This window comes from Chelonia mydas, chromosome 2 (assembly GCF_015237465.2).
Source record: "Chelonia mydas isolate rCheMyd1 chromosome 2, rCheMyd1.pri.v2, whole genome shotgun sequence".
In the NCBI taxonomy this organism is placed as follows: Eukaryota; Metazoa; Chordata; order Testudines; family Cheloniidae; genus Chelonia; species Chelonia mydas.
The window spans coordinates 57,716,769-57,743,376 of NC_057850.1; the positions used below are offsets into that span (position 1 = coordinate 57,716,769).

Sequence of the window (26,608 nt, forward strand, 5' to 3'; positions counted from 1 at the left end):
AAAACTTTCATTACACAATATTTCACCATACTATCAACGTACACGTTACAGTGCACTGAGATCATTCAAGGCTGTAATTCTACTTCTCTACAACAAATGGATATTCACTATCAAAATTCACTACAAAAAAACTTTGCTGTGACCTGTTGAAGCTGCAGCACTGATGGCTAGTGTAAGCTGTAGCATGTTGTACTACGTTGAAGGCAGACCACCAGCTGGTAGGTATTCTAGAACACTGCCCTAGCAGTTAAGAACATAGATAACAAGGGAGGTAGGGTGCAGGATAGTGGAAGGTAATGGAAGGTCTCCCATGGTATGTGTTAGGGTGAGGTGATTTAATTTTTTTATTCAGACATCATCTATACTAGCTCTAACCGTGAGCTAAATACTGATTACTTATGCTGACTAGCTGATTGTGGAGCAAAGTACTCCCACATGTAAGGTCATCAGAATCTGGCTTCAAATTTGTTGAACAAGATTTAAACATAGCCTATACTTATATAACAGTCTGCATGGCCACATAGACAACAGGCATGTTGTTTCACAAAGCTGTGACCTGATGAAATCTATAGAGTCACAGCTTTGCCGAAGTTTGGGGACGGAGCAAAAGAGGGCATATCTGGAGAACGCTCAGACCAGATACAACTTTGGGTCATTGTCAGAAAACAGGAACTATGGATATAGAATCAAAAATGAAAGTCTTTCAAACTGATTCTCAGTGACAAATGCAAAGTGTGGCTGGTTTGGTTGAAATGTGCTCTCTTTTTATTGGCTGAAGTGAGAAACAAGGCATTTCCGGAAGAAGACTACGGAAACATTCTTGTTTGCTTAAAGCATTAGTTCAAAAAATGATTTAAGTAGCGATTTCACATCTATCCTGCTGGCATGAAGTGTTGGAATTTCCTGATGCGGTGTGTGCCTGTGCTGCTAAGGCTGAGAGCACTGAACTTTGTGGTGTCCAAAGGTTAAATTTAAACAATGACATACCTTGCAGTGAAATTCTGCTTTGCATTGTTTCATAGTTGTTGGTTTTTGTTTTTCTTTACATTTTTACTCTGTCAAAGCTCTTCTGGTTGTCTAACTTGTGTTTCCTGTTTTCTCACTGCCAAAATAATCCTTTCAAACCTTGCAGCACACTATGTAAGAACAGTGTGGGGGCAGGGAAGGAAACCAATCATACCGGTATTACAAGTGTGAAGAAACTCTTCTAGCACAGTATAAGGGAGTAATAAAGCCACACTTGGAAAACTGTGCTTGGTGCTAATCATTTCTTTATGACAGGGAAAATTAAAAAGCACGCAAAAAGAAAACAGCAATTCAGGGATTGGAAGATACTATTAATAATAATAAAAATATACAGAAAACGTGGGGGGGGGGGGGGGGGGGGGGAATTAAAGAGACGCTGTCAGGATTTAGTTCCAAAATCTAGTCTAGTTGCTGTTTAGCTAATATGTTGGATGGTACCTGATACAGAAACTTTTTTTTTTTTTTTTTTTAATTCCTGGGGAAATAATCAGATAGGGGAAGGCATTTAAACATTCCCGATAACATTTGCTACTGAAGCATAACAGCTTTGAGATTGTGCATGAAAATCAGAAATTGAGAGTGGTTGATCTAGTTACAATATATAAGGGCAAAAATGTAAGTGAACAGCATCAATGCTTAGATTTTGCTTTTTTAAAAAATATTTCAATTTTAATTAGAGATGGGTCACAAGTAGAGACTGGGAGCCACAAAGCTGAATTTGGTGATATTCGGATCTAGATCCAAACGTAAGAGCCCTGGCATACCTCTATGTAATAGATCAAACCAAAATCCTGAATCCAAACAACCCCAACATTGGGAAAGTGTGTCTTAGACTCATCTCTAATTTTAAAAAGCATTTTAATAACTTGTATAAGAAGTTTCATCATGTGTTTTTGGGGTTTTTTAATATTTGCTTTTTTATCATAGAATCATAGAATATCAGGGTTGGAAGGGACCTCAGGAGGTCATCTAGTCCAACCCCCTGCTCAAAGCAGGATCAATCCCCAACTAAATCATCCCAGCCAGGGCTTTGTCAAGCCTGACCTTAAAAACTTCTAAGGAAGGAGATTCCACCACCTCCCTAGGTAACGCATTCCAGTGTTTCACCACCCTCCTAGTGAAAAAGTTTTTCCTAATATCCAACCTAAACCTCCCCCACTGCAACTTGAGACCATTACTCCTTGTTCTGTCATCTGCTACCACTGAGAACAGTCTAGATCCATCCTCTTTGGAACCCCCTTTCAGGTAGTTGAAAGCAGCTACCAAATCCCCCCTCATTCTTCTCTTCCACAGACTAAACAATCCCAGTTCCCTCAGCCTCTCCTCATAAGTCATGTGTTCCAGTCCCCTAATCATTTTTGTTGCCCTCCGCTGGACTCTTTCCAATTTTTCCACATCCAGATAAGTGTCCCTTTTAGAGATGCTTTTGCATTTTTTTAAGGGAACAGAGAGGATAGCTGTTACGGGCTATTGGAACAAGGAACAAAAAAAAAGGTGGACTTATGATAACTAAAGGGCTAGACAGCAATGACATTTACATATGATGTCTTCATGGGGAATAGGTGATATGCATGGGGGAAAAATTCTAAGAGGAGCAAAAGGAATTAGACAAACATTTAAAGAAAAGATATTGCATGTCTGCTAACTCAAAGGAGGAATTGGCTTCTGGGCCTCTCCTCCACTGAAATGCATTGTGTTCCCAAGTTCTAATTTTATTGCTTTTGTGGATTCTCTCTCTCAGGTATATTGCAGATTTGTTATTTCAACTGCCCTCTTGATGTGATCGCTCTACAGCACATGCTCGTTCCTTTACTGTATATACTTTACATCATGCACCTCAGTGTTTAAAATCTTCAAAACATCGTGTTTTCTTTAACAGCCCTTACTTCTTGTGTAAAGTGAATCACACAACTCCTGTTGCGCCATAAGGATGCACCCAAGCAGCCATTACTGATGGATTTAGGTTTTATATGTGTAATCTACTTATATTATGGTTCCTCATTAATTGTGTTGTTTGCTTATTTACAGTGCTGAGGCAGGGACTAGCATTCAGTTCTGTCTATCGATTTTCCTTGTCTGATGGCACTATAGTTGCTGCCCAAACGAAGAGCAAGCTCATCCGTTCTCAGACTACTAGTGAACCTCAGCTTGTAATATCCTTGCATATGCTTCACAGGTAATATTTGTTATTTTTAATAAGCCTTTTTCCTTACTTCCCCACCCTGGGCACAGACATAGTGAGGGTACAGAATTGTATTGTACAGATTGTTTAGACTGATTGACATTTCAGCTGGTCTACTACAGGTACCATTAAAGCAAAATAAAAGTTGTTTAGATCAGCTCTTACAGCAGTAACAGACTGTGCTCAATGGCTAGGCAAATAGCATGCTGGATTTTCGCCTCTAGGACTCTTGTTAAATATCATAAAATCTATCTTGAGCTTATGCTTGTAATTTTAGTATTTTAGTTCCTTGTGCATTTTGCGTGATAGAAACCAGAAATTTGGCTTGCCTTGCTTTGCCATGACAAAACTACCTGTTAAAAACATCAGAGGTAAATTCCTATAGTTCTGGGTGTGTCATGGTCCTGGGCATAGCTGTGTGTGAAAGACTGCTGTGTGACTACTAGAGCATGCTTTGGGCGCACAAAATATGTCACTTTGCAAGACTGGCAATCACATCACCTGATCATGTTGGTGCTTGGAGTAATGATTTCACAACCGTACACTCTGATGCAAAATACATTAATATATGGCACCCTAATTCGAGAGCATTGCCTCCAAAAAGTGAGAGACAAGTCAACAGTATTGAATTCAAGAGTAAATAATCACTGACCCTATCACTTCAAAAATAAATTATGAATTAGGTCATTAAAGGTTCTTGTATATTGTGTCATATTCCATGTACAACTGTTACTCAGGGTTTTTCATTACTATGCTGTTTCACTGCATATCTACGTTACTACGTGTTTAGGGAGAAAAATACACCTATAAATCTAATTCAAACTGAAACAATTTTACGGCAATTATGGATTTTGGAATTGCACTCACCTCACTGAAAGCTGCTATTTAACAACTTGAAACGTGTTTTGTTCGGATTAGTATTTCATGAGTGTCTGCCAAAGTTGTAAATTAAAGAAGAATTGTCAGGTCAAAAATTATACATTTTGGTAGAGCAAGATGCATTTTAAATATACTTTCAATTTTTACTATTTATGTTGTTTACTTCCACTTAGCTAATAAAAATAGCTAAGAGTTGGTTTGTAGTCAGCTTCTCTTCCTGGTTCTCATGCGCTAGCACTGCAAGGTTTGAATGTTTGGCTGAAGTTCTTCACTGAGCAAATGCTGCAAAGGAATGTTTAAATCCAAACAAAAATGCTTATACTAAACTATGTTATATATGTTAAACTAAAAAGTTCATGAACACACTTCCATTAATATTTGTTCTTGAAAACCCAGGTGGTTTTTTGTTGTTGTTGTTGTTGTTGTTTTTTGCTGGTTTTTTTCCCCCTCCGAATCTAGATTTTTGATCTAAACTACCTGACAGTGTCCCTTTAAAGCTCTGAGAACTTGAAAAAATGTCTGATTTAACAAGCTTAATTTTTACAACAGAAGCATAAAAACCTTGCATTCTCACAGAATATAATTAAAGTCTACATTTTACTTAGATGTTCTTTAAAGAGCTTTTTCCAAGTTTCCTTCCTCTCTGTCTGCTGCTTTTTTCTACCCTCTTCCGTGATATGAGTTTCACCTTGCACATGAAAAATCTGTCCAGAACCAGAATGGTGGCACACTCGTCTCATTCTGAACTTTTTCCAGTAGTTTTCTTGGCTCCCATGCTTGGAGCAGCTTAGACATTTCTGGCAGCTCAGTGATGTGACTTTTTAAACTTGCTTTTCATTGGGAGCCTTGCGGGCAAACACCACAGAAGCTCCAAGCCTATGGCAGGGCTTCTTCACAGACGTTCAAAATTCTGGTGAACATCTGGCCACAGCTGTCCTATAAATCTGTATTTATAGGACATTTTTTTTAAGGAGGTAAAATTAAGAAGTTGAAACCTCCCTCAGTTATGGAAGGTAACTCATTCTGTATGGAGGGAAGAGATATATTGGGTATACAGAGAGATTGTAATTGTAACCTATCTACTTTTATCTACTGTTTGTAATTTAAGTGAAGTGTATTTTTTTTTCTTTTAAACCACAGATGTATTAATAAGCTACTGAAAAACTGTAGGTGTTCATTGAAAACTGTGCATGTGTAGCCATGCTGGTAATTGCAAATGGCTTTTGTCAGAAGCAATATCTTGATTTTTAATTGCAGGTCTGCTCTCATATTTTTAAAAGAGACTTTAAAATGTAATTGCAACTTGTAAGATCTCTTTCGTTTTAGCTAATAGACTATTGTTTTTTCCCTTCATGGTACAGAGAGCAAAATGTCTGTGGAATGAATCAGGATTTGACTGGACAAGCAATGGGGAAGACATTGAACCCAATTAGCTCCAGCAGCCCTGCCCATCAGGCCATGTGCAGTGGGAACCCAGGTCAGGATATGACCATCAGTAGCAATATAAATTTTGCCATAAATGGCCCAAAGGAACAAATGGGCATGCCAGCAGGCAGGTTTAGTGGTTCAGGGGGAATGAACCATGTGTCAAGCATACAAGCATCCACTCCTCAGGGTAGTAACTATGCACTAAAAATGAATAGTCCCTCACAAAGCAGCCCTGGTATGAACCCAGGGCAGCCAAACTCTATGCTTTCCCCAAGGCATCGTGTGAGTCCTGGAGTGGCAGGAAGTCCTCGAATTCCACCCAGTCAGTTTTCCCCTGCAGGAAGCTTGCATTCACCCGTGGGAGTTTGCAGCAGCACAGGAAATAGCCATAGTTACACCAACAGTTCCCTAAATGCACTTCAAGCCCTCAGTGAGGGTCATGGAGTTTCTCTAGGGTCATCGTTGGCTTCACCTGACCTAAAAATGGGTAATTTACAAAATTCCCCTGTTACTATGAATCCTCCCCAGCTGAGCAAAATGGGAAGCCTGGACTCTAAAGACTGTTTTGGACTTTATGGGGAGCAATCAGAAGGTACAACTGGACAAACAGAGAGCAGCTGCCATTCAGGAGAACAGAAAGACAGTAATGATAACAATGTGCCCCAGGTTATCAGTGGTGAGCGGCCTGATGGACAGAACAGACTGCATGATGGCAAAAGCCAGACAAAGCTCTTACAGCTGCTGACCACCAAATCTGATCAGATGGAGCCTTCACCCTTGTCAAATTCTATGGGAGATGCTAACAAGGACTCCACCGGAGGCTTATCTGGTTCTGGTTCAGCACATGGAACCTCGCTCAAGGAGAAGCATAAAATTTTGCACAGACTCTTGCAGGACAGCAGTTCTCCTGTAGACTTGGCCAAGCTTACAGCAGAGGCCACAGGCAAAGAGCTGAACCAGGAGTCCAATAGCACAGCTCCTGGTTCAGAGGTGACTGTTAAACAGGAACCAGTGAGTCCCAAGAAGAAAGAAAATGCACTACTTCGTTACTTGCTAGATAAAGATGATACTAAAGATATTGGTTTACCGGACGTAACCCCAAAACTGGAGCGGTTGGACAGTAAAACAGACCCTTCCAGTAGCACAAAGTTAATAGCTATGAAGACAGAAAAGGAGGAGATAAACTTTGAGCCTAATGAACAGGTAAGAAGTCTCTTGGATAAATTTGATAATTCATTCTTACAAGGGTGATGTTTCTGTGTAAATCAGATGTTCTAATCTAGCATTTCTTTCCTCTCCACCCTTTCCATAGCTCCATTGAGAGTGTGACTCTTGACAGTGTTGGTAGATTAGTATGTAAAGCATTTTTTCCTCAAGTTCCAGTCTTGGCTCCAAATGGTGGTATTTACCAGAATGGGTTAGTAGGTTGTGATCATCATTCTTCTAGGGAGAACAGACCGGTGGTGTGAATGCAGCTGGAGAACAAGAGTGACCATTCAAAAGTCAACGTTTGCAAACACTGACCACATACTGATAGCTAAGGTGCTCTAATACCTAAAGCGCTCTGCAGAAATAATGACACTGCACTAAAAAGGTATCTCATCTATACTTAGAATAGGGGAAAGCTGTGGTACCTTGGGTTAATTCTTAGCATTCTTATTTATACTTCTCACATCTGGAATGAATGCTTTCCCAAAGATGTGTTTGCAGGACTGATTCAGACTTTGCCTTGCTGTTGCTTATACTGAATGTGACCTGTAGATGAGACACAAAACAAAAGGACTTTCCTTGTTCAACCCCATTAGTTTTTAACTCATGAAGCTCTAAAATTCAACCACCAGTTCCTTTCTTAGTTTCTCAGGGCACTGACAAATGTCTTCCTGGGTTTGCACAGCACTAGCACAGAAATGGGCCCGATCCTGCTCATGGTTTCTAAGTGCTACTCAGTCCGAATAAAAATGCCTGGGAGTAAATTAGATGGGTCTGTACAAAACAGAAGTATACACTTGATTGGCTGCTGTTCGTGGTTCACTTCCCAGAAATATCCTGTACGGTAGCAGCAGTGGCAGTCAGAATCATTCTGTTTTCACTGTTCCGTGGAAATAATGACACTGCACAAAAAGTAAACCCCTTTAACATGTTTTATTTATTTATTTTTTAAATGGGTTATTGCGATAACAGCTCTGTCACAGGGCATTTCCTGGGGAATTAATGACTAGCTGGGGTTAATGATCCATAGCGTCAACCTGTGCCATCAACTCTCCCAGCTGGTTATTAATCTCTTGGCAATGCTTTGTGCATCAATCCTTACTTTGTAAATCATGATCAGTTAAGAAATTATGTAGACCTTCATGACTCTCAAGCCCATGTCTTTTTCCTTTTCATTGTGCATTTTTAATTTGATTCTTAGGTGTGGGTTTTCTTGATGGTTTGCTTGTTTGCTTGCTTGTTTTTGTGGGGAATTCTATTCTACCATTTCCCCTCTTCCCCTCCCCACCCCCCCCCCGATTTTGGGGGATAGACCACATGTCCTAAGCCCTAAACCACTGCACACCATCTGCTGTGTCAGCAGATTCTAACCAATAGGCAGTTCTAGAGAGAAGGTAATAATCATGGAACACAGCATCCAAACATGCTATTACAGCAGGGCACCATCCCACTGTTCAGAGCACATACAACTAAGCATTTTCTAAGCCGCCTTTATTTCTTTTGGTTGGATAACTCTTGACAGCTGCTACCATCCCTGAGGGGCAACTATAATTTTTCAATCCTTCGTACCCTTCAGGAGGGAAACTGAGCCAAATTATACTAATTTCCTTAGTGATTAATCCTCGGTCCTGGATGTTAATACAGTTCTCTATACAGCTAATATTCTGTAATGCTTTAAATATAGCTAGAGTGGGAGCAATCGGATTCTAAATGAGAACTTAATACTTCATTAGGTTAGAAAAATCATGGATGTACAGAATGTTAAAACCAAACTGACAACAATAAACCATTTCAAATGTACTGAATCAAATTCTGTTCTTAGTTATCCCAGTGGAAATTTGGTGTTATTCACCGAGGTCACTGGAATTATGTCACATTTACACTGGGATGTAAGGAAGAACTCAGTTTGGCCTTCCAAGTTTCAACTAGCATGAGAATATACAACCTGGTAGTCGCTAGAAGAATTATTTCAGTGTTTATGCCTGGTGCTCTTAAAAGAGGCAGTCGGTTACTTTCATGGTTCCCAGTTGCTGTCCTTTCCACTAATTAAAATTTCAGTTTCATATTCAATGGTGAATGCATATATTTTGTGGAGAGGGAATTGCTTAGAGACTTGTGCTACGTATCCGTCCACTAAATTTAAATATGTAAGTATACTAACTTTTAGTGAAGAAGTTTGTTTCAGTATTGCCAATCCCAAGCGTTCAAAAATATGTCAAGGCCCAAAAATTCATGAGACTTTTAAAAATAATAATTTTTGGATTTTTTTTTTAGCCTTTTGGTTTTTCAGTCCACAGTATTCATGTTTTCAAGCTCTTCTCCACAGCCATAGGAGCTAGACACTTCTTTTTTTAAAAAAATAATAGTGAAAGCGGAGACTCTCAGTCACATGACTACCAGAGCTGAGGCTGTAAGAAAAACACGAAATGTTGCAAGACTCACGAAAAAATCATGAGCTAGCAATACTGAAGTTTAGCTGAGTGACAAATAAGGAGATGTCAAAAATATCCTAAATGGCAGTAGTTGTTTTGTAAGAATGCTGAATCTCCGAAGATAATTCTTTTTAAAAGATCATTTCAAAACCTTATTTAAGACTCTGTGAAACCTTGACTAGAATAACCAAGAGAAATCCAGCATTGAGTAGGAAAGGAAGTGGTGATGAGTTTAGAATAATGTAAGCATTTATCTAACTGCAAGCCAGTACCCTATATAAATAACCACTTTACCCAATTTATAAAATCACTGAAAATATTTTAGCATCAAAAACTTTTCAGCTTTGGAAAACAGTTTCTCACAGGAAACACTCACTACCTAAAATTAGATCAAAGCTGGAACTATTTAATACAAGACTAGGACACAGACTCTTGTTCTAAATTCTTCCATCCTCCTGTGTCGTTTCCCTCCCCCTCTTCTTCCTCCTTTATATGAAAACTAGCTTTGTGCTCCTGTTACCTACTGTGCAGGTTTGTTTGACTTTCCCCTCAAAGGGATGGTGTATTTTTAAATTATTCATTTCAGTGTGCTGTGTCACAGGAAGTTTTAAAGCAACCCCATAATGGAGTGGTTTCTGGGTAAGGGGGAGTCTTTGTGTTCTGAAGCAAAAAGAGCCGTTACTTTTCTCTTTTTATTTTTGGTGTAACACTTTCTGAACAGGAAATGCTTTGAAGTGTACCACCGTACTAAAAATAGCATTCTTCTAGGTAGTGTGTTTAAACATATACTTCTACTGAGCCCAGCAACTGACAGGAAACCTTTCTCAAATAGTGGAGAATATTTCAAGTGTCTTTTTTACCATTTTTCCCCCTCAGTGTGATGATGATTATCTTAGCCATACGCTATTAAGTGGCCTGCAATTCCAGTTTAAGCAATTATGGGAGGTGAGTGAGAAAAGAAGACTTGTTTTCTAAAACAAAAGGTTTTTCATAAGGCATCATTTATTGTTAATGAGTAGCATTAGGTGTTCAGACAGTTCTGTTGTTTCTGTTACTAGATAAAACACAGACTGCTCCAAATCTAGAGCAGTGTAGACAGAAAATATCCTGGCAGTTCTAGGAGCTGTAGAGTATATCCATATAGGTGATCTAAGGTTTAAAACTATACAAATGTCAAAATATGAACAGTTTTCCATGAAAATGAAAACAGAATGTAACTAGAAATGTTGTACTTTAGATATATGAGCAATATTTCAATAATCCATGATAAAAAAAAGAAACAGTTTGATTAGATATATTTACTAGGACTGAAATAATTTATTAAAGATTTTGGTTATATCATAAATATTACTACATTTTTTCAACATCTAGGTGTTTGTTTCATATTTACCTTTTTGAGTCCCTCAAATAATCTGAGGACAATGTTTAAAATGCTACAAAGGAGTTAAGATAGTTGCTAATTACATCTATGTGTGTGTGACTAAAACTGCTCATTACAAATCTTTGATGAGCCCCTAAAAAACAAGGTTGTCAGATAATTCCTATTTGCTATTGTAACTAAATATGCAAATATGCACAGATCTTCAAATATTGTTTTAAGACTTAGTGTCCTTCAGTAACAGTTGACTTTTTCAATATGCACAAGGTACTTTGAATTTATAAAATACCTTTCATGATATACCCTCAAAGTGCTTTGAAAAGAAGAAAATGAGGCACGCAGGAGTGAAGTGGCTTATCCAACGTCCCAAAGTAAACCGCTGGCATACATTGTAGGAAATAGAACCCAGCTCACCTGATTTGTAGTCCCCTCTTTTAACCAGTGGGCCACATTGTCTCTCCCTCACTGCACATACTAATCAGCCAGAATAACTTGTCTCTCTTTTTAGATAGATATTGTACTTGTGTAGTCTCCATCACTCGTATCAGGAAACTTCATAAACATTGACAAATTGATCATCACAAGGCACAGGAAATGAGCCCAAAGCTTACGAGTCCCAATCCTCTTCCTTAACCAAAACCATCTTTTCACCTCTTGGCTGCAACTATTGAAAAACATTTTGCTTCAGTTTCAAACTTTTAAATCTTTAAAGGGGAGCCTGTCCCCTCTGAAACCTATTACTTACAGCTTTGAAAACCTATTTCCAGCCTTACTTAAGGTCATCCTTCTGGTAGGATGTGAATTATAAGAGATTAGGTTAAAAAGATTAACATGCCACCATGAGAAAGACAGAAGACAACAAACCTGACATAGGATTTAAGGGTTAGGGACAAGTGGTGCCAAGGCTACACTGTTGTGATCCTGTCACAATGCAGAGACCCAGGCACAGCATCAGTATGGAAGAATGTGTTACTGTTTTTCCTGTGATCTGAGAAAACCCTCAATGAAACATAAATATCTTCAATGGCAGCGTGCATGCTTCCCTTCCCGCTTGGCCCTGCAGTTGTCATTGTAGGCCTATGACCTAGTCTGTTCCTATAGAAAGGATTGTGTTGCCACAAATTTTACATTGTTACGTCATGGCAGTCCTAGAGGATCAAAAGATGGAGGAGATAGAATGTGAGGGACCCAAATATTTAATTTATCAAGCAGTGACTTTTGTGAGTAGGAAATGAGGTTAAAGATAAAAGAAAAAGATACAGTAAATACTGTACATGTAAAGCTTTTAGTCTTAACCCTTAGAATTCTGACAAGCCCAGAGGTGTTTTACATCTTCGGGAGCTTGTCTACATGGGACAGACAGGAAACTTAAGACAAATTAACTCATGAACATTAACTTCATAGCATAATTAAAGTGCATTAAACCTCTGTGTGGATGCTGTCATTCAGAAGTAAAGGGGCCATAGTTTTCTGTAGTTTGAGGAGATTTAAGATCATCTGAACGAGAGCATCAGATGAAGTATTTCCGGTAGAGATAAGGAAATGTCGTTATACAAGGCACTGGTGAGACCTCATCTGGAATACTGTGTGCAATTCTGGTTTCCCATATTTAAGAAAGATGAATTCAAACTGGAACAGGTGCAGAGAAGGGCAACTAGAATGATCCGAGGAATGGAAAACCTACCTTATGAGAGGAGACTCAGAGAGCTTGGCTTGTTTAGCCTAACCAAAAGATGCCTGAGGGAAGATATGATTGCTGTCTATAAATATATCAGAGGGCTAAGCATCAGGGAGGGAGAGGAGTTAAGCACCAGTGTGGACACTAGAATAAACGGATATAGACTGGCCATCAGCAGGTGTAGGCTTGAAATTAGTTGAAGATTTCTAACTATCAGAGAAGTGAAGTTCTGGAACAGCCTTCCAAGGGGAGCAGTGGGGACAAAAAACTTAACTGGCTTCAAGACTGAGCTTGATAAGTTTATGGAGGGGTTGATCTGATGAGACTGCATACAATGGTATGCTAGCAGCAAATATCTCCAGTGGCCTTTGATGGGACATTAGATGGGGAGGGCTCTGAGTTACTATAGAGAATTCTTTCCCAAGTTTCTGGCTGGGGGGTCTTGCCCACATGCTCAGGGTCTAACTGATCACCATATTTGAGGTCAGAAATGAATTTTCCCCTGGGTCAGATTGGCAGAGACCCTGGTGTTTTGTTTTTTTTTTACCTTCCTCTGCAGCATGGGGCACGGGTCACTTGCAGTTGTAAATTTGTGGATTCTCTGTAACTTGAAGTCTTTAAATCATGATTTGAGGACTTCAGTAGCTCAGGCAGAGGTTAGAGGTCTATTACAGGAGTGGGTGGATGAGGTTCTGTGGCCTGCAATGTGCAGGAGGTCAGTCAGATGATCATGATGGTCCTTTCTGGCCTTAAAGTCTATGAGTCTGAGGTTAAAATGTGCTCTAACTTATGCCTATAACGTCACAGCTTTAGTTAATTCATCTTAACTTTCCTGAGTGTCCCCATATGGACAAGCCCCGGGGACTCACCAGGTTCCTGGCTTGCAGGGAAAGATGCTGGGGAATGCTGTGTAGGAAAGGAAAGGACTTGAGCTAGGACTCCTGGGCAGGGTCAATCCCACCCCTAGTCCAGTTTACCTTCCTACTCTGCTCTGCTTACCCGCTGCTAGACCCTTGCTTCCCTGTGACCGGGTGGGGATTTCCTGGTAGAGCTCAGAAGCATCTCTGTTCTAAAGTATAAGGCAACGAAAGAAGTCTGGCTGTTGAGGATCAGGCAGACTCCTGCATGGGCTGGAGGCAGGATCGAAGTGTTGTATTCCAAAGTTTAGAGAATGTAGAAATGCAGAAGAGAAGTGGTGCTGCTGGCAGAAGGAAGGGTGAGAGAGAGAACAGAGAGAGCCAAGTTTGCCTTCATTTTATGAGTGTATGCATCCTTAGGTGTAAGTTTGTTACAGTAATAAATGAGAACACCCCTAAATCATCCCCCGCCATGGATTCTCCCTCCTTCCCAACCTCACTCCCCAGTCATTTGCCTTCTCTGTGTCTTTTAACTTATAACCTGTTTGGGACAGAGACTTTTTATTTTTGTATGTTGTACAGCAATGAGCATGTTGTCTATACTAAACAAATAATTAATAAATAGTTATCTTTATGGTTTTAAGGAACAGTATGTTTTAAAGTTCCTCCCAGCATGAAAACCCCAATTTTTAAAAAAGGCCCCCACTGACTGCTTTCGCATGATGGTGGGGGAAATATGATATTGGCCTCATGAATGATGAGAAGAAATGCAACCTGGCCTTGTTGCCCTCAGCAGACAAGAGGGGAACCACAAAAACTTTGACTATGAAACATTTAGGGGCCTGATCTAATTCCATTAAGATACATGGAAGGACATAGCGGGGGGGTAAATTTGATACCGTAGTGCTTATAGACCAATATATTTTGAAACTGTTTAAATTCTTAAGATGAAATAGCATCTATTTTTACAAAAGAAACATTAGTATTAGTGGAGTGGATGAAAACAAAGTTAATTTCAGCTTTGGAACACTGTTCATCCACACAGTACTGTCTGGAAAGGTGCTTTGTAAAATACTTGTGACCATTTTTAAGCATGACTCTGTTAGTACTTTGTGAAGTTTAGTGTCATTGCTTTGTTATAAAGATATGTTTTGTGTACACAGTTTGACACTCTCGTGATCATCAGAGCTGTATCAGGAACAACACTTTTGAAATTGTTGTTACATAGGGAGTTTAAGGTATGCCTTGTACCCTACCTAAAGTTCAAATTAGGCCACGAAGGAAATAAATTGAGTACAGAATTAAAATCAATGGAGAAATCCTATGAAAGTCAGCCAATTAGAGATTTTTGCACCAATTTCTTCACATGTGGTGCCATTTGAGGGTGGATATCAAAGAGTTTTTGTATGCATGTGTGGGGAGAATTTGGCCCTAACAGTAGTGTCTTGTTTTTCTCTTTGAAACTGGCCTGGTAATTCTGAAACCTGTTCTCAGTTAAAAGTGAAAATAAAGCAGCAACACTGATTACACTACAACAAAAAGGGGTAGTTAGCTAGTTGCATTGTTATAAGACATCTGTTATCGTTGGCCTTTCCTTACCAGGTTTTTAGTTGCCACTTCCTCAGGGGAAATGAAAATATCTTCTAGGGAAGAGTGACATTTTGTGACTAAATTGGATCCAATGTTTTCATCCCTAGCTTTTGTTATGCCTGTTGTATAACCCAGAATTATCATAGCCAGAGTATTAAAAGAACAAAAATACAACTTGCACATGCAAAACTTTCCCCCCTAGTTTACACAAATTTTATTTAATGAAGGCCATATATCTTAATTCCCCAAAATAATACTGTATCATCCTTCTGATATTTATGATGCCCATCATCGCTCCCTCCATGACTCTTTCAACCTTCTCCTCCCTGCCCCTAAATTCATATAAAAAGCAGCCTCTAAAATCAACTTCCTTGCCTGCCCTATTTGTATCTTTTCATCAACTTCTTCCATAACAAGTTCAAGGCTCTTCAGAGCTCTGCCGTCCTTCCTAATACTCCATCTCTTATCACATTGCTCCCCACCCACTCAGCCAGGCCAACAGTGCCAGCCTTGACCACGCTCCTGTCTATGTCTCCCAAATTTAACTCCCCCTTCCTTCACACCACACCTTTTGTGTGGATCCTGCTCCCTAAACTGATGTATAAGCCTATGGGTGGGAACTGGAGGAGGAGAGTTTAGTACTTTTTGGTTCACCTACAAGAAATCTAGCAATAAGTGATGTATAGGCTCACAGTTTAGAGAAGGAATAGTAAGGGGGGAAATATTGCATTAAGAATTGTATATAAAAGGTCTGTGTGTGTCTGTTTTTGTATTTCCCGCCCTTCATATGGCTGCTGTGACTGCATCTGTATTCTGTTTGTACAATGCCTAGGAAAGGTCCTGATCCTGATAGAAGCCTCGTATATATGCTGTGTTACAAAATATATCCAGAGATTTTAAAGTCTTCCATGGTGAAAATACTAGAATAGGAGGTCATAATTTTTAACAATTTTCAAAGTTTCAATGTGTGAAGAATTTTAACTACATATGTTTAAGGATGGAGGAGAAGGATTTAAGCAATACTAAAATCTATGAAATGGACACCTCCAAGAAAAATGCACTGTTCAACCTTTGTGTTTGTTGGATTTTAATTTTCTGCAGGTTTTTTGAGTAAACTGAACTTCACTGTAGGTGATTAATCTAATTAGAGGTCTGTTCTCTGCTTGCTTGCAGATAGGTAATTCCCACGGATGTTTTTGAAAGTTGTGTGCATAACTAGAGCAAGATAGACTCCTAAATCTAGTAACTAATTAGCAGCTGTTTAATATACAGCACTTCATTTTATTGCTAATTTCTTTTCAATTTAATTTCTACGAAGCTGTAATGTTTAGCTTATGCACAGTATTCAGTTTTTAAGCTTAACGTGGAAAATATGAATATTGAGGGTTTGTTAGTCAAATATAAAGTAATTTTTCTATAGTGTGTCTTAGTCATAAAAAGAGTAGCAGTATGATTGTGAGGACTTTATTATTTGTTATATCTACACAAATCAGCATCCTTGCCACCACTGTGAACACTCTGTCTCCCTCCCCCCAAATTATAACTGCCTTGGTGCTGGGGGAACAGTACACAGTTCACCTGTGCATGAGGCAGCCATAAAGTGGCTGCTTGTGCCCCCTGACCCTCAGCTGAGAGAGAAGTTCCCTTGGCAGGGCCATCCCTAGAGGGGTTCAGGGCCTGGGGTGGAAGTCATGAATCCATCAGTTCTGGGACCGAATGCGCCAGTCAATCACACCAGCCCTCAGGGCCTCGCAAAACATGGGGTCTGCAGTGGTCACCCCAATTAGCTGTACCCAAGGGACGGCTCTGAATCTTGGTGCAGTTAAGTAACCTAAATAGGGATGGTTGGGCTAACTGACTGTATGTGGCAAGCACTGGAGGGAGTGCACCCTACCCCTTTTCTACAGTTATAGTGAGTCCCCTCTTCCCCCCTCGCTTCACCAGGCTCCCTGGAGATGATACCGAATGCCTCTCAGGCACTACATGTATTCACCCTCCTCTCAGTGCTCCACAGGCTCTAAGAGCCATGATTGGACCCTGTCTACTGTTCATATGAAGAACAACTTGTGCTATATTTTCATTGCAGCCGGGCAGTGAGTTGGATAACTTGGAGGAGATTCTGGATGATCTACAGAATAGTCAGTTACCACAGCTTTTCCCAGATACCCGGCCCGGGGCTGCAGCTGGATCAGTCGACAAGCAAGCCATCATCAATGACCTCATGCAGCTTACAGGTGAAAACAGCCCTGGCACGTCTGTTGGAACCCAGAAACCAGCAATGAGGATTTCACAGAGCAGTAAGTTTGTGTTATAACTGGTCATGCAAGTTTATGAAATTGTCAGATGAAAATGTAGGTTTTGCAATGATGCCCCAGGGGCTGGCAGGCTGTGAAGTAGACAGTTGAGCTATTTCAGATCTGCTGTGACCCAACAGCACCATCTGCTGTCCTGATCAAATGGAACCAAAATATTGTACTGTGCTGAAAGTCAGTGCCCTTTTGAAGGGTTAAAGGGACACTCAATTTAAAATAAAATTCACATGTCTGTTTGAAAATATTTTACCTGCTATTGTTATTAATAATAATAATAATATATTGTTGTTTTTTCCAGCCTGTTAACTTTGCACATTTGACAGCATTTTCTGTATAGTTGTTTTTACTGTTTCTCACAATAAAAAGGGTGTGGGGGAGCGCTTTTATTAGAATAAATAGAAAAATGTGTTTCCAAAATTACAAAATTGCCAGCAGGACTTATGGCCATGTGTAATACCTACACTGATTTGAACCAATTGTTTTTAATTGACTCAATTTCAAGTTGACAGTGTCCCCTATAAGTGAAATTACATGTTGTAAGTGAAATATTTATCTGTTTGTGAAAAATAAATACTTCAAGTATGTTATCGAAAATGAAAGTTGAGGTAAACCTGGCTTTTGGTTTGGTTTGATTTTTTTTTTTAAATCCAGCTTAAAATATTTACCCTTATAAACTGGGCATGCTCTAAATACCACCTAAATATAGTTTTTAGACATATTATTAAAATACCCATTTATTTAATAAACTGGAGCTATTCTGTGGATTTTTGTAAACTTTCTAAACACATATTTATTTAAGACCGATGGCATCTCCCGTTGGGTAAATTCACATTTTTAACCCTTCTAAACTTTCTTAACATTCTTTTTAAAAGCTAGATATATACTTAACACTACTGACCATTAAATTTAAATGTGATATATTATGTGACAAAAGCCAAAGAAGTCAATTTTCAAATTTATTTCTTAGTTTACATTATTATGTATTCTTTATTTTGTTTTTCATGAGCTAAGACTAACGTTTTGTTCGTACTTGTGAATGCTTTGCCTTGGGTCAGTTTGTGACATGGTGTGGATGTGGTTTAAACAGTGTATATGTTAAATATACTCATTTTGGTAAGTGGAGGAAGACTATCCTAGGCAATATATAATTCAAAGAGAAGTCTTTGTGCTTCCTGAGTCTTAATAGTGTCCTGTGTGAGACCTGGTCTGACAGTTCCCTCCCATGTGGTCCAGACACCTGGTGGCTTTCCTGAGTTAACTGTCTGCCTTGGCTGACATTACTTCCTTTTACCTGACCTCTTTTTAAAGGGAGGTGCAGTGGCTCGTTTCCAAAAGGTTCTCCCAGCCAAGATCTAAATTTTCAGAAGTTAAGGTATCTCAGGATGAGGACCCAAAATCAAAGACCACTAATCTTTTGTCCCTTCAGTGTCTGCTTTTGACATCACACTATCTTCAGCTCTTATTTGGGCCAAATCATGTGTTTGACATGACTTGCGCAAACTTTATGCAGTACCAAAGTTGTTTCATTCACAGGAACATTAGATACTATTATTATTTGATTCTACTTAGTAATGTAAATAAAATGGTATTTTAAGCTGTGTTTCTGTGTATTAAATTGCAGAAAGGAACATTGGAAACAGTCACACCTGCACCTTTTAAGTCTGTTGCCAGAGCTCCTAATAGCACAACAGCAAAGCAGTTGTGAGCCAGGAAGTCATACTGGGTTTTGGCAAGTAGTTTTGTAAACCAGGCAGCTCTGTTTTCCTTACCCAGTAATATCACAAAATATGTTTTCTCCCCAGCCTGCTCTTGCATCAGTGTCCTATAGAATCATCTGCCTAGTTTTGCAGTTTAAGTATTATAGGGAAAATTACATGTGTGCTGAAATAGTGAGTGGATTCCCCTTTTTTTGTCCTGCCATAAACACCTACAAAAGTAATACAGAATCAGTGTTAAATCATATTCAATACCAAAAGAGCTTTTATTTTAATAAAAACATTTAGTTATTTTTCAGACTCTGGAAATTGCCTGTAATGTTTTATTGAGGCTTTTTGTTACAATACTTAAGAATACATTGATACTTACTTTTAAAAAATTGACTGTAGCCACTAGAATTTGCCTGATCCAGCAACTTTTTTCAGGAAGAAAATTCCATCAAAACTTTTCCCTGTGGCTGACTAACAATAGGACATATAGTTTGAATCTGATCGCATTCCCTTAGCCACCTTGTCCTTCTGACCTGCCCGTGTTTCCTTTCTGTGATCATTTGCTACTTATAAAGCTGCATTCATAACAACTCTCTCCACATCTGCATTATTTCAAGCCTTTGCTGGCTCAGAGTGCAAGTGTCCTAGGGTTGCTACTGAAATCAGGTTTTGGCTCAGTTCTGAGTTGGACTTTGTGGTACCCACCCATTTTAAATCAGTAAGGTCAGTTGGTCTCTCTGGTAACCAGACTTGGTTTGTTTGTTTGTACTGATGTTAAATATGGTGTTTCAAGACCTAATGCTCAGGAGTGAGGTATTGCGTGCAAAGTTTTGACTCACCTTAGGTTTATACAAAAGAGTTTACTGCAAAGAATTTAAAACATCAGAAGAAAATAATTCACACAGGTGCTTCCTGTCATGACACAATAAAGAGGAAAGACAAGTTAGACACCTTTTGTAGTAAGATGTTTCTGATTTTTTTAAACTAGCTTAATAATACTTCATCTGAATTCTAAGATTTATAGGTGTCTGTACTATAGTCTGGAGTAAATAAGAAGTTCTCTAGCTTTCTTGTATTGTGGTTCCATCAAAATAAAGTTGTTGTTTTGTGTATGACTTCTTGCCATCCATAGTCAGAGACTATCCCTGGGGCAGTTGCCGAAAATGTTTATATGGAAAAATAATTTTAGGAAAATATTTAGTATATTTTAGCAGTATATGCAGGTAACAAGATGCAAGTAACAAGAAAGGAAGAGCCAGTACCATGTGAGCAGCAAGAGAGTCTACAGAGCACAACTGGGAACCATTTGATTAGATACTAGGAAGTAGTTGCTATCCTTTAAAAAAATCTCTCAAAGAATAACAGTCCCTCAGTTGCTTTCTTTTGAAGAGTTGACATTCACCTTTCTAATAAAACCTATATGCATTTTTCTCTGTTGAGGCTGATTTTTAAAGCAAAAATTCTTTTAAAATTAGTCTCAGCAGAGGAATAGATTCACAAAAAAGGTGGGGTAATGGGCAAGTATGTTTCTTTAAGAAATAGGATGTGTTGGAATGTCTTGAAATTCACATGTACTTGTTAAAGTAGATAAAAGTGAACTTAAGGAAAACTATTTTCCTGGTAGTTTTGTTGTCACTGGTGGTATAGTACTAAGACTTCAGCCTGAAATAATTGTTACTGAACCTTGAAAGTACAGGTGTTAACTGATGGCAAAAAATGTAAAGAATCTATGTAAGGAGGGATAGTAATGGTATCAGGAAATGACCCACATACAGCCAGAGGCCTTCTTCAGGGATTTTAGTGCCTTCTTCAGGGATACAGTTTACATGGGGAAAGTTGTGAAGCCTATCAAACTCTGAATTTCATAACAGTTTTGCCTCAGGCTGACACCTGTACTTCTGTTTTCAGCCACAGCCCATTTAGGGATATGGTTGTTTGGCAGTGAAGCACACATCACCTGGTAGTACATGTATGCTGTAGTTGTACTTCAGGAAATTATTTTAACTTTACACCATTTACTACTTAAAATACAAATCAGTACCTGCATCAGTAATCACATTTTTTGTAATGCTGTCTGGATGGGTCATATCCAATACAGCTACGGAGTGATATGCGCATGCAACGCTGTATATCTCAACCCATCTGTTTGAAGAATGTATTTTTATAAGTTAAGTTTCTAGTCGTGTAACTTTGTTTTTTTCACTTTTCCTCTCTCTCTTGTCTAGCTTTTAATAACCCACGGGCAGGGCAACTGGGCAGGTTATTACCAAACCAGAATTTACCACTCGACATCACATTGCAAAACCCATCAGGTTCAGGACCTTTCCCACCAATAAGAAACAGTAGTCCATATTCAGCGATACCTCAGCCAGGAATGATGGGCAGTCAAGGGATGATAGGAAATCAAGGAACTCTAGGGAACAATAGCACAGGTAAGAATTCAAATACCGTTTCCTGTTTTTGTTAACTTATTTAATTAATTGCATATATTTATGCGTAACATAATCAAGGTAGGGATCATTACAGATGCATCCTGTATGTATCTAAAGTCCTGATCAAGCACAACCTGAATGGAAAATCTCAAATGACTGCAAAATTGTCCACACAGTGGACAGTTAACGATAAAACAGCAAACCATCGTGGCACATCAGCTTTGCCCTGGACTACTTCAAAATGTTTGTTGATTAAGTGGTGCACAAGAATACGTGCTTTTCACTTACCATGTGAAAGGTGTGGGTGGAGATACTTAGACTTATTGGATTAGTAGTGGAATAGGAACTCTTTCACGTCAGCTTTCCAGGTTCAGATGTCACCAAAATTGGTAGAAATCAAACAAAGAAGAAGTCATTTGACTTTTCAGTGGTCTGTGTGAAATGAATTGGTGATCTCTGTCCATTTGTTAATAGTTTGGTGTATCTGCTGCAAAAGGGCACCCTTTTTCGTCAAGAATTAAATGACCACAGAGAATGAGCTGTCCTCTCCATCATAGAAATATCACCTCCAGAACAGAATTTCAGGCATGTTGGTGATATTGATGCCCATACTATGTATATTCCATGATTAAAAACAGAACTTCTGTCTCTGGTGCTGTCCATTTGCCTACTTTCATGGCCATTAAAATTCACTTCAAGTAAAAGAAACAGGGTTTATGACTTTTAATTTTTGAATCAGGTAACCCGGTCTTCTTTGAAGCATTAGAAATCTGTAATGAATTTACCTTTTTAAAACTTTATTATTGATTGTGCCATGTCTATAATGATCTTATTTCTGTAAGTTGTCTCTAAACCTTACAAAGGTTAGCAGAGGGGAAAACGTTACTGGAAAAGTTTGGATGAAGTGTCTCTGTTTAGTTACTTACATCAGTTACCATTCGTTTTACGATTATGAAGTATGAAACTCCAGTTAAGAAGTCTGAATAGTCAGATGCTGTAAAGCAGGGGTTCTCAACATTTTTTTTTCTGAGTTCCCCTTCCCCTCCCCCCACATGCTATAAAAACGCCATGGCCCACCTGTGCCACAACTGTTTTTCTGCATATAAAAGGCAGGGCCAGCATTGGGAGGTAGCAAGCAGGGCAATTGCCCAGGGTCCCACACCACAGGGAGCCCTGCGAAGTTAAGTTACTTAGGTTTTGACTTCAGACCTGGATGGCTGAGCTTGGAACCCCAAGGCTTCAGCCCCATGCGGTGGGGCTTTGGCTTTCTGCCCTGGGCCACAGCAAGTCTAATGCCGGCCCTGCTTGGTGGACCCCCTGAAACCATCTCAGACCACGCAGTGGGCCCTAGACCCCTGGTTGAGAACCAATGGTGTAAAGCATGTTAAATGCTGACAGCAAAAGGTCAGTTATGTATTCATTTTGTATCAATATCAGGAAATGCAAATTGTACTACTGTGCCAGCGATTAAAATACCTGATTCTTGTAGAGCAGTTTAGGGATTGTCTTGCAGGCTCTCAGGGAAATTACTTTTCTCCATACTATGCATGCATGTTGGAGCATGCCATCCGTATTCTTGCCATTTGTGCTAGTTTGCCATGTGTTTCAGCTGATAGAATTGTGTAGATGTAAAAAAACCATAAGTTATATGGAAGCAAATTTCATACTTCAGGTAGAAAGCTGATTGCCTACAAGGATCGGGGGGGACTTTTCCCCATCAACATATTGCATTGCACAATTGGCTTGGTGAATTATTATTTTTACCACCCGCTGAAGGCACTGGCCACTGATTATTCAGAGTACCAGATTAGAGAGACCAGCCATCTGAGCTGAGCCAACATTTCCTATATTAATACAGTATTGAAATGATTACCAATGCTGTATTTCTACAAGTTTTAGTTTTTTGATTACCACAGTAGTACAGTACTCTAAGCCTATAAATTTAAAGTGTAAATAAATTATATTAGTGGTTTACAGTAGGTGTAGGAGGACTTCCCCTAATATAGCTGTAATGAACTGCACCAAGTATCAGAAAGTTCCTGTGAGTAATTTCCTTTCACCATCTATTGATTCAAGTTTGTCCGGGTAAGTCTTGTAGTTAGAAAGGCTTGTGGTTATGAATGACAAGAATTTTCAAAAGATCAGTGTTAAATAAGAATTAATATTTACATTTTTGTGTTTATAAATGTATATTAATAACTTGTTGTTCCCCAGATCTTCACATTCTCACATAGGACTTGAAAAGCAAATCGCTGACATGTATGCCAGCAAACATGATTCATTTCCTGAGGAAGGAAGTCAGGGTTATCCACACACCCTCCGCACCTGTTGTGGAGTACATATGGGAACACTTACGCTTAACAGCTTTTCAGAAATGATAAAAGGGTCACCTTCATGTAAAACCTGTAGTAGTCCCCAGTTCCTCAACTGAACGGCAAAATGCACAAGCCTGCAGAGTTACATGTCTGAACAGGCAGTTGAGATATAATTTGCTTTGAATAAAACCTGACAAACTAGTACATTTTTCTCTGGAAAATTAAGCTAATCAACCAACAGGAATATTTGGAGATGTTTTCGAGGCTTGCATCTGGGTCTCACTGTATTTGGATTTTATACAGGAATGGTTGGTGGTAATACCCCTCGGCCTGCCATGCCATCTGGAGACTGGGGTGCCCAGGGTTCTGTTGTGAGGGTAACCTGTGCTGCTACAACCAGTGCCATGAACAGGCCAATCCAAGGAGGTATGATACGTAACCCAACAGCCAGCATTCCTATGAGACCCAGCAGCCAGCCAGGCCCAAGACAGATGCTTCAGTCTCAGGTCATGAATATGGGTAAGCCCCAGTGCCTTACTGTAGTATATTATTTTGCAATTACTGCTTTGTATGATTAGGTAGAAGGTAACATCTAGCTTCAGATATAGACTCGATTAAAATTGTGTTGAGCAAGTTAGAGGCTCCCTACAGCATACAGTGGAAATATCCTGCTCAACAAGGAGAGAGCCTGTATAAGGTGTGTATTTTAATGTTTGTCACTATGTCGACAGTTTTTCTGTCTTTCTTCAGCCGCACAGAGATATGTGACCAAAGGAATAGGATAGGAAGATTTTCTAGTTTATGAAGAAATAAGGTTCTAAAAGAAAATATATATTTTAACACTTCCTTTGTGCTAGGTCAGTACTAAAGCAAGTACCTTTGGATACAGATTGCATGTAGAATGCTCATATCCTTTACACTAGTCTTTGTTCATATTTGCATTTGTTATGTCATTTCAAATGTAGTACCATACTCATCAATTTGTATTTGCAGAGTTCTTTTGATGTATGCTAAAAATAAAAAAGTGAAAGATTTATTGACCAGTAATTTCATGATGCTTTGGAATTGTTAAAGTGCAACGAGAAGAAAGCAAAGTCTTAAATTGGAATGATGGTTCAACTGAGACAAAAGATCTATTGTATATATGCCTCTTTACAAATGAAGATGCTGACAATTTTTTGTTCACTCAAAGCAAATATAACTTATTTGAAAGCACGAACAGTAAGGTAGTGGCCCTTCACTGTTACAGATGTTTGATCGCTTTTTCTTGTTTAGGGCCATCTGAACTGGAGATGAATATGGGGGGACCTCAATACAGCCAACAGCAAGCTCCTCCGAATCAGACCGCACCGTGGCCGGACAGCATCTTGCCTATAGATCAGACATCTTTTGGTAATCAGAACAGGTCAGTCTTACTGGCAAATCGAAAAGTCATATTCTACAGGAAAACTTGGAGATCCACATTTTGTGAGCTTCATGGGAACAAACGCTTTTTTAATGTATGTGGTGCATGCTTTCAGGGAACAAAATTGTCGATTTATGCTTTTTTGACATTATATGCCTACAATATGCATTCATGACTCAGCATTACCTCCAATTACTCCTTCTGCTGGTTAGGCCATGTGTATACTGAAAGAATGTATGCCTCCATATTGCATCTACTCCCACCAGTGGTGCAGAAGCACAGATGGTGGAAATAGTGCAAGAATTAATATAGGCAAGACTCTCTGCATTTTTTACCATCAAGTCATGAAAACTAGTAGGTGAACAGGTGGAAAAGATGCCTGAGCCCTATTTACATTAGTGGCTTACCATGAGTGCGACTATAATGTTGCTGTCTGTTGCTCTATATGTGGGTACTACTGTTTCTAGTGTAGATCACCTTTCAACTTCTGGGGAGGTTTTTTTTTATTTGTATGTTTTGTTTTAATCGGGCTAGAATCCTGTCAAGAGCAGGAGAGGAAAAATGAAGCAAGACTGAAAGTCTCTCTCTCCCTGGGTTAAATAACCTCAGTCTGTTTTCCGCAGTACCAAATGCACAATTACAGTCTGATCAGTACATATTAAACTCATATCTTTTTATTTATTTGTTACTATACATTTCATATAGTGCCATAACTGTGCATGGGGCTTTACAGAGATTTTAAAAAATCACATTCTCTGGCCCGAAAAGGTTTACAGTTTAAATTAGATAAACATAGAACATGCAGATGAAAGAGGAACAGATTTTTAAATTGAGAGTGAAGTAGGGCAGGATAGGAGAGGAGCACAGGGAAGGAAATCAGCATGGAAATAAGTCGACAGAAGTGAATTTTGAGGAATGATTTGAAAGCCCAGGGAAAAGAATGTAGCCTGTGACTATTTCAGAGTATGATGTGTACACCCTAAATGTTTTGTTTTCTTGCTGAAAGTTGGCCATAAAAGATTATTTATAACTTTAACTTGGCCTTAGTTCCAGTCTTTCCTGATGCTTTTCCCACTTTATCATGTTTTTTCCAATAGATCTCCCAATGCTATTCTCCATATGCTGTAGGCACCTTTGACATACCTTAAAAGTAGGGCTGTCAAGCAATTAAAAAAATTAATCGCACAATTAAACAATAGAAGAATACCATTTATTTAAATATTTTGGATGTTTTCTACATTTTCAAATATATTGATTCCAATTACAAAACAGAATACAAAGTGTACAGTGCTCACCTTTATATTTATTTTCTATTACAAGTATTTGTAATCAAAAAACAAAAGAAATAGTATTTTTCAATTCACATAATACAAGTACTGTAGTTCAATCTCTTTACCATGAAAGTTGAACTTACAAATGTAGAATTATGTACAAAAAAACCTTCATTCAAAAATAGAACAGTGTAAAATTTTAGAGCCTGCAAGTCCACTCAGTTCTACTTCTTGTTCAGCCAATCACCCAGACAAACAAGTTTATTTACATTTGCAGGAGATAATGCTGCCCGCTTCTTGTTTATGTCACCTGAAAGTGAGAACAGGCATTCTCATGGCACTGTTGAAGCTGGCGTCACAAGGTACTTACATGCCAGATGTGCTAAAGATTCATATGTCCCTTTGTTCCAGGGGACATGCGTCCGTGCTGATGACGGGTTTTGCTCGATAACGATCCAAAGCAGTGTGGACCGACATGTGTTCATTTTCATTATCTGGGTCAGATGCC

The 26,608-nt window shown here is 39.0% G+C and overlaps 1 protein-coding gene across 11 annotated transcripts in view; it reads left to right on the forward strand.

Moving 5' to 3' along the window:
• Nucleotides 1–26,608, forward strand: part of NCOA2 (nuclear receptor coactivator 2) — a 249,769-nt gene that overhangs the window by 197,061 nt on the left and 26,100 nt on the right. For all 11 annotated transcript variants that reach the window (XM_043539506.1, XM_037892454.2, XM_037892457.2 and 8 more), the window contains 6 exons: nucleotides 3,055–3,202; nucleotides 5,449–6,718; nucleotides 16,746–16,956; nucleotides 20,903–21,109; nucleotides 23,728–23,943; nucleotides 24,700–24,829. In XM_043539506.1, the coding sequence (XP_043395441.1) occupies nucleotides 3,055–3,202; nucleotides 5,449–6,718; nucleotides 16,746–16,956; nucleotides 20,903–21,109; nucleotides 23,728–23,943; nucleotides 24,700–24,829 (2,182 nt within the window). The remainder of the gene's footprint in view (nucleotides 1–3,054; nucleotides 3,203–5,448; nucleotides 6,719–16,745; nucleotides 16,957–20,902; nucleotides 21,110–23,727; nucleotides 23,944–24,699; nucleotides 24,830–26,608) is intronic.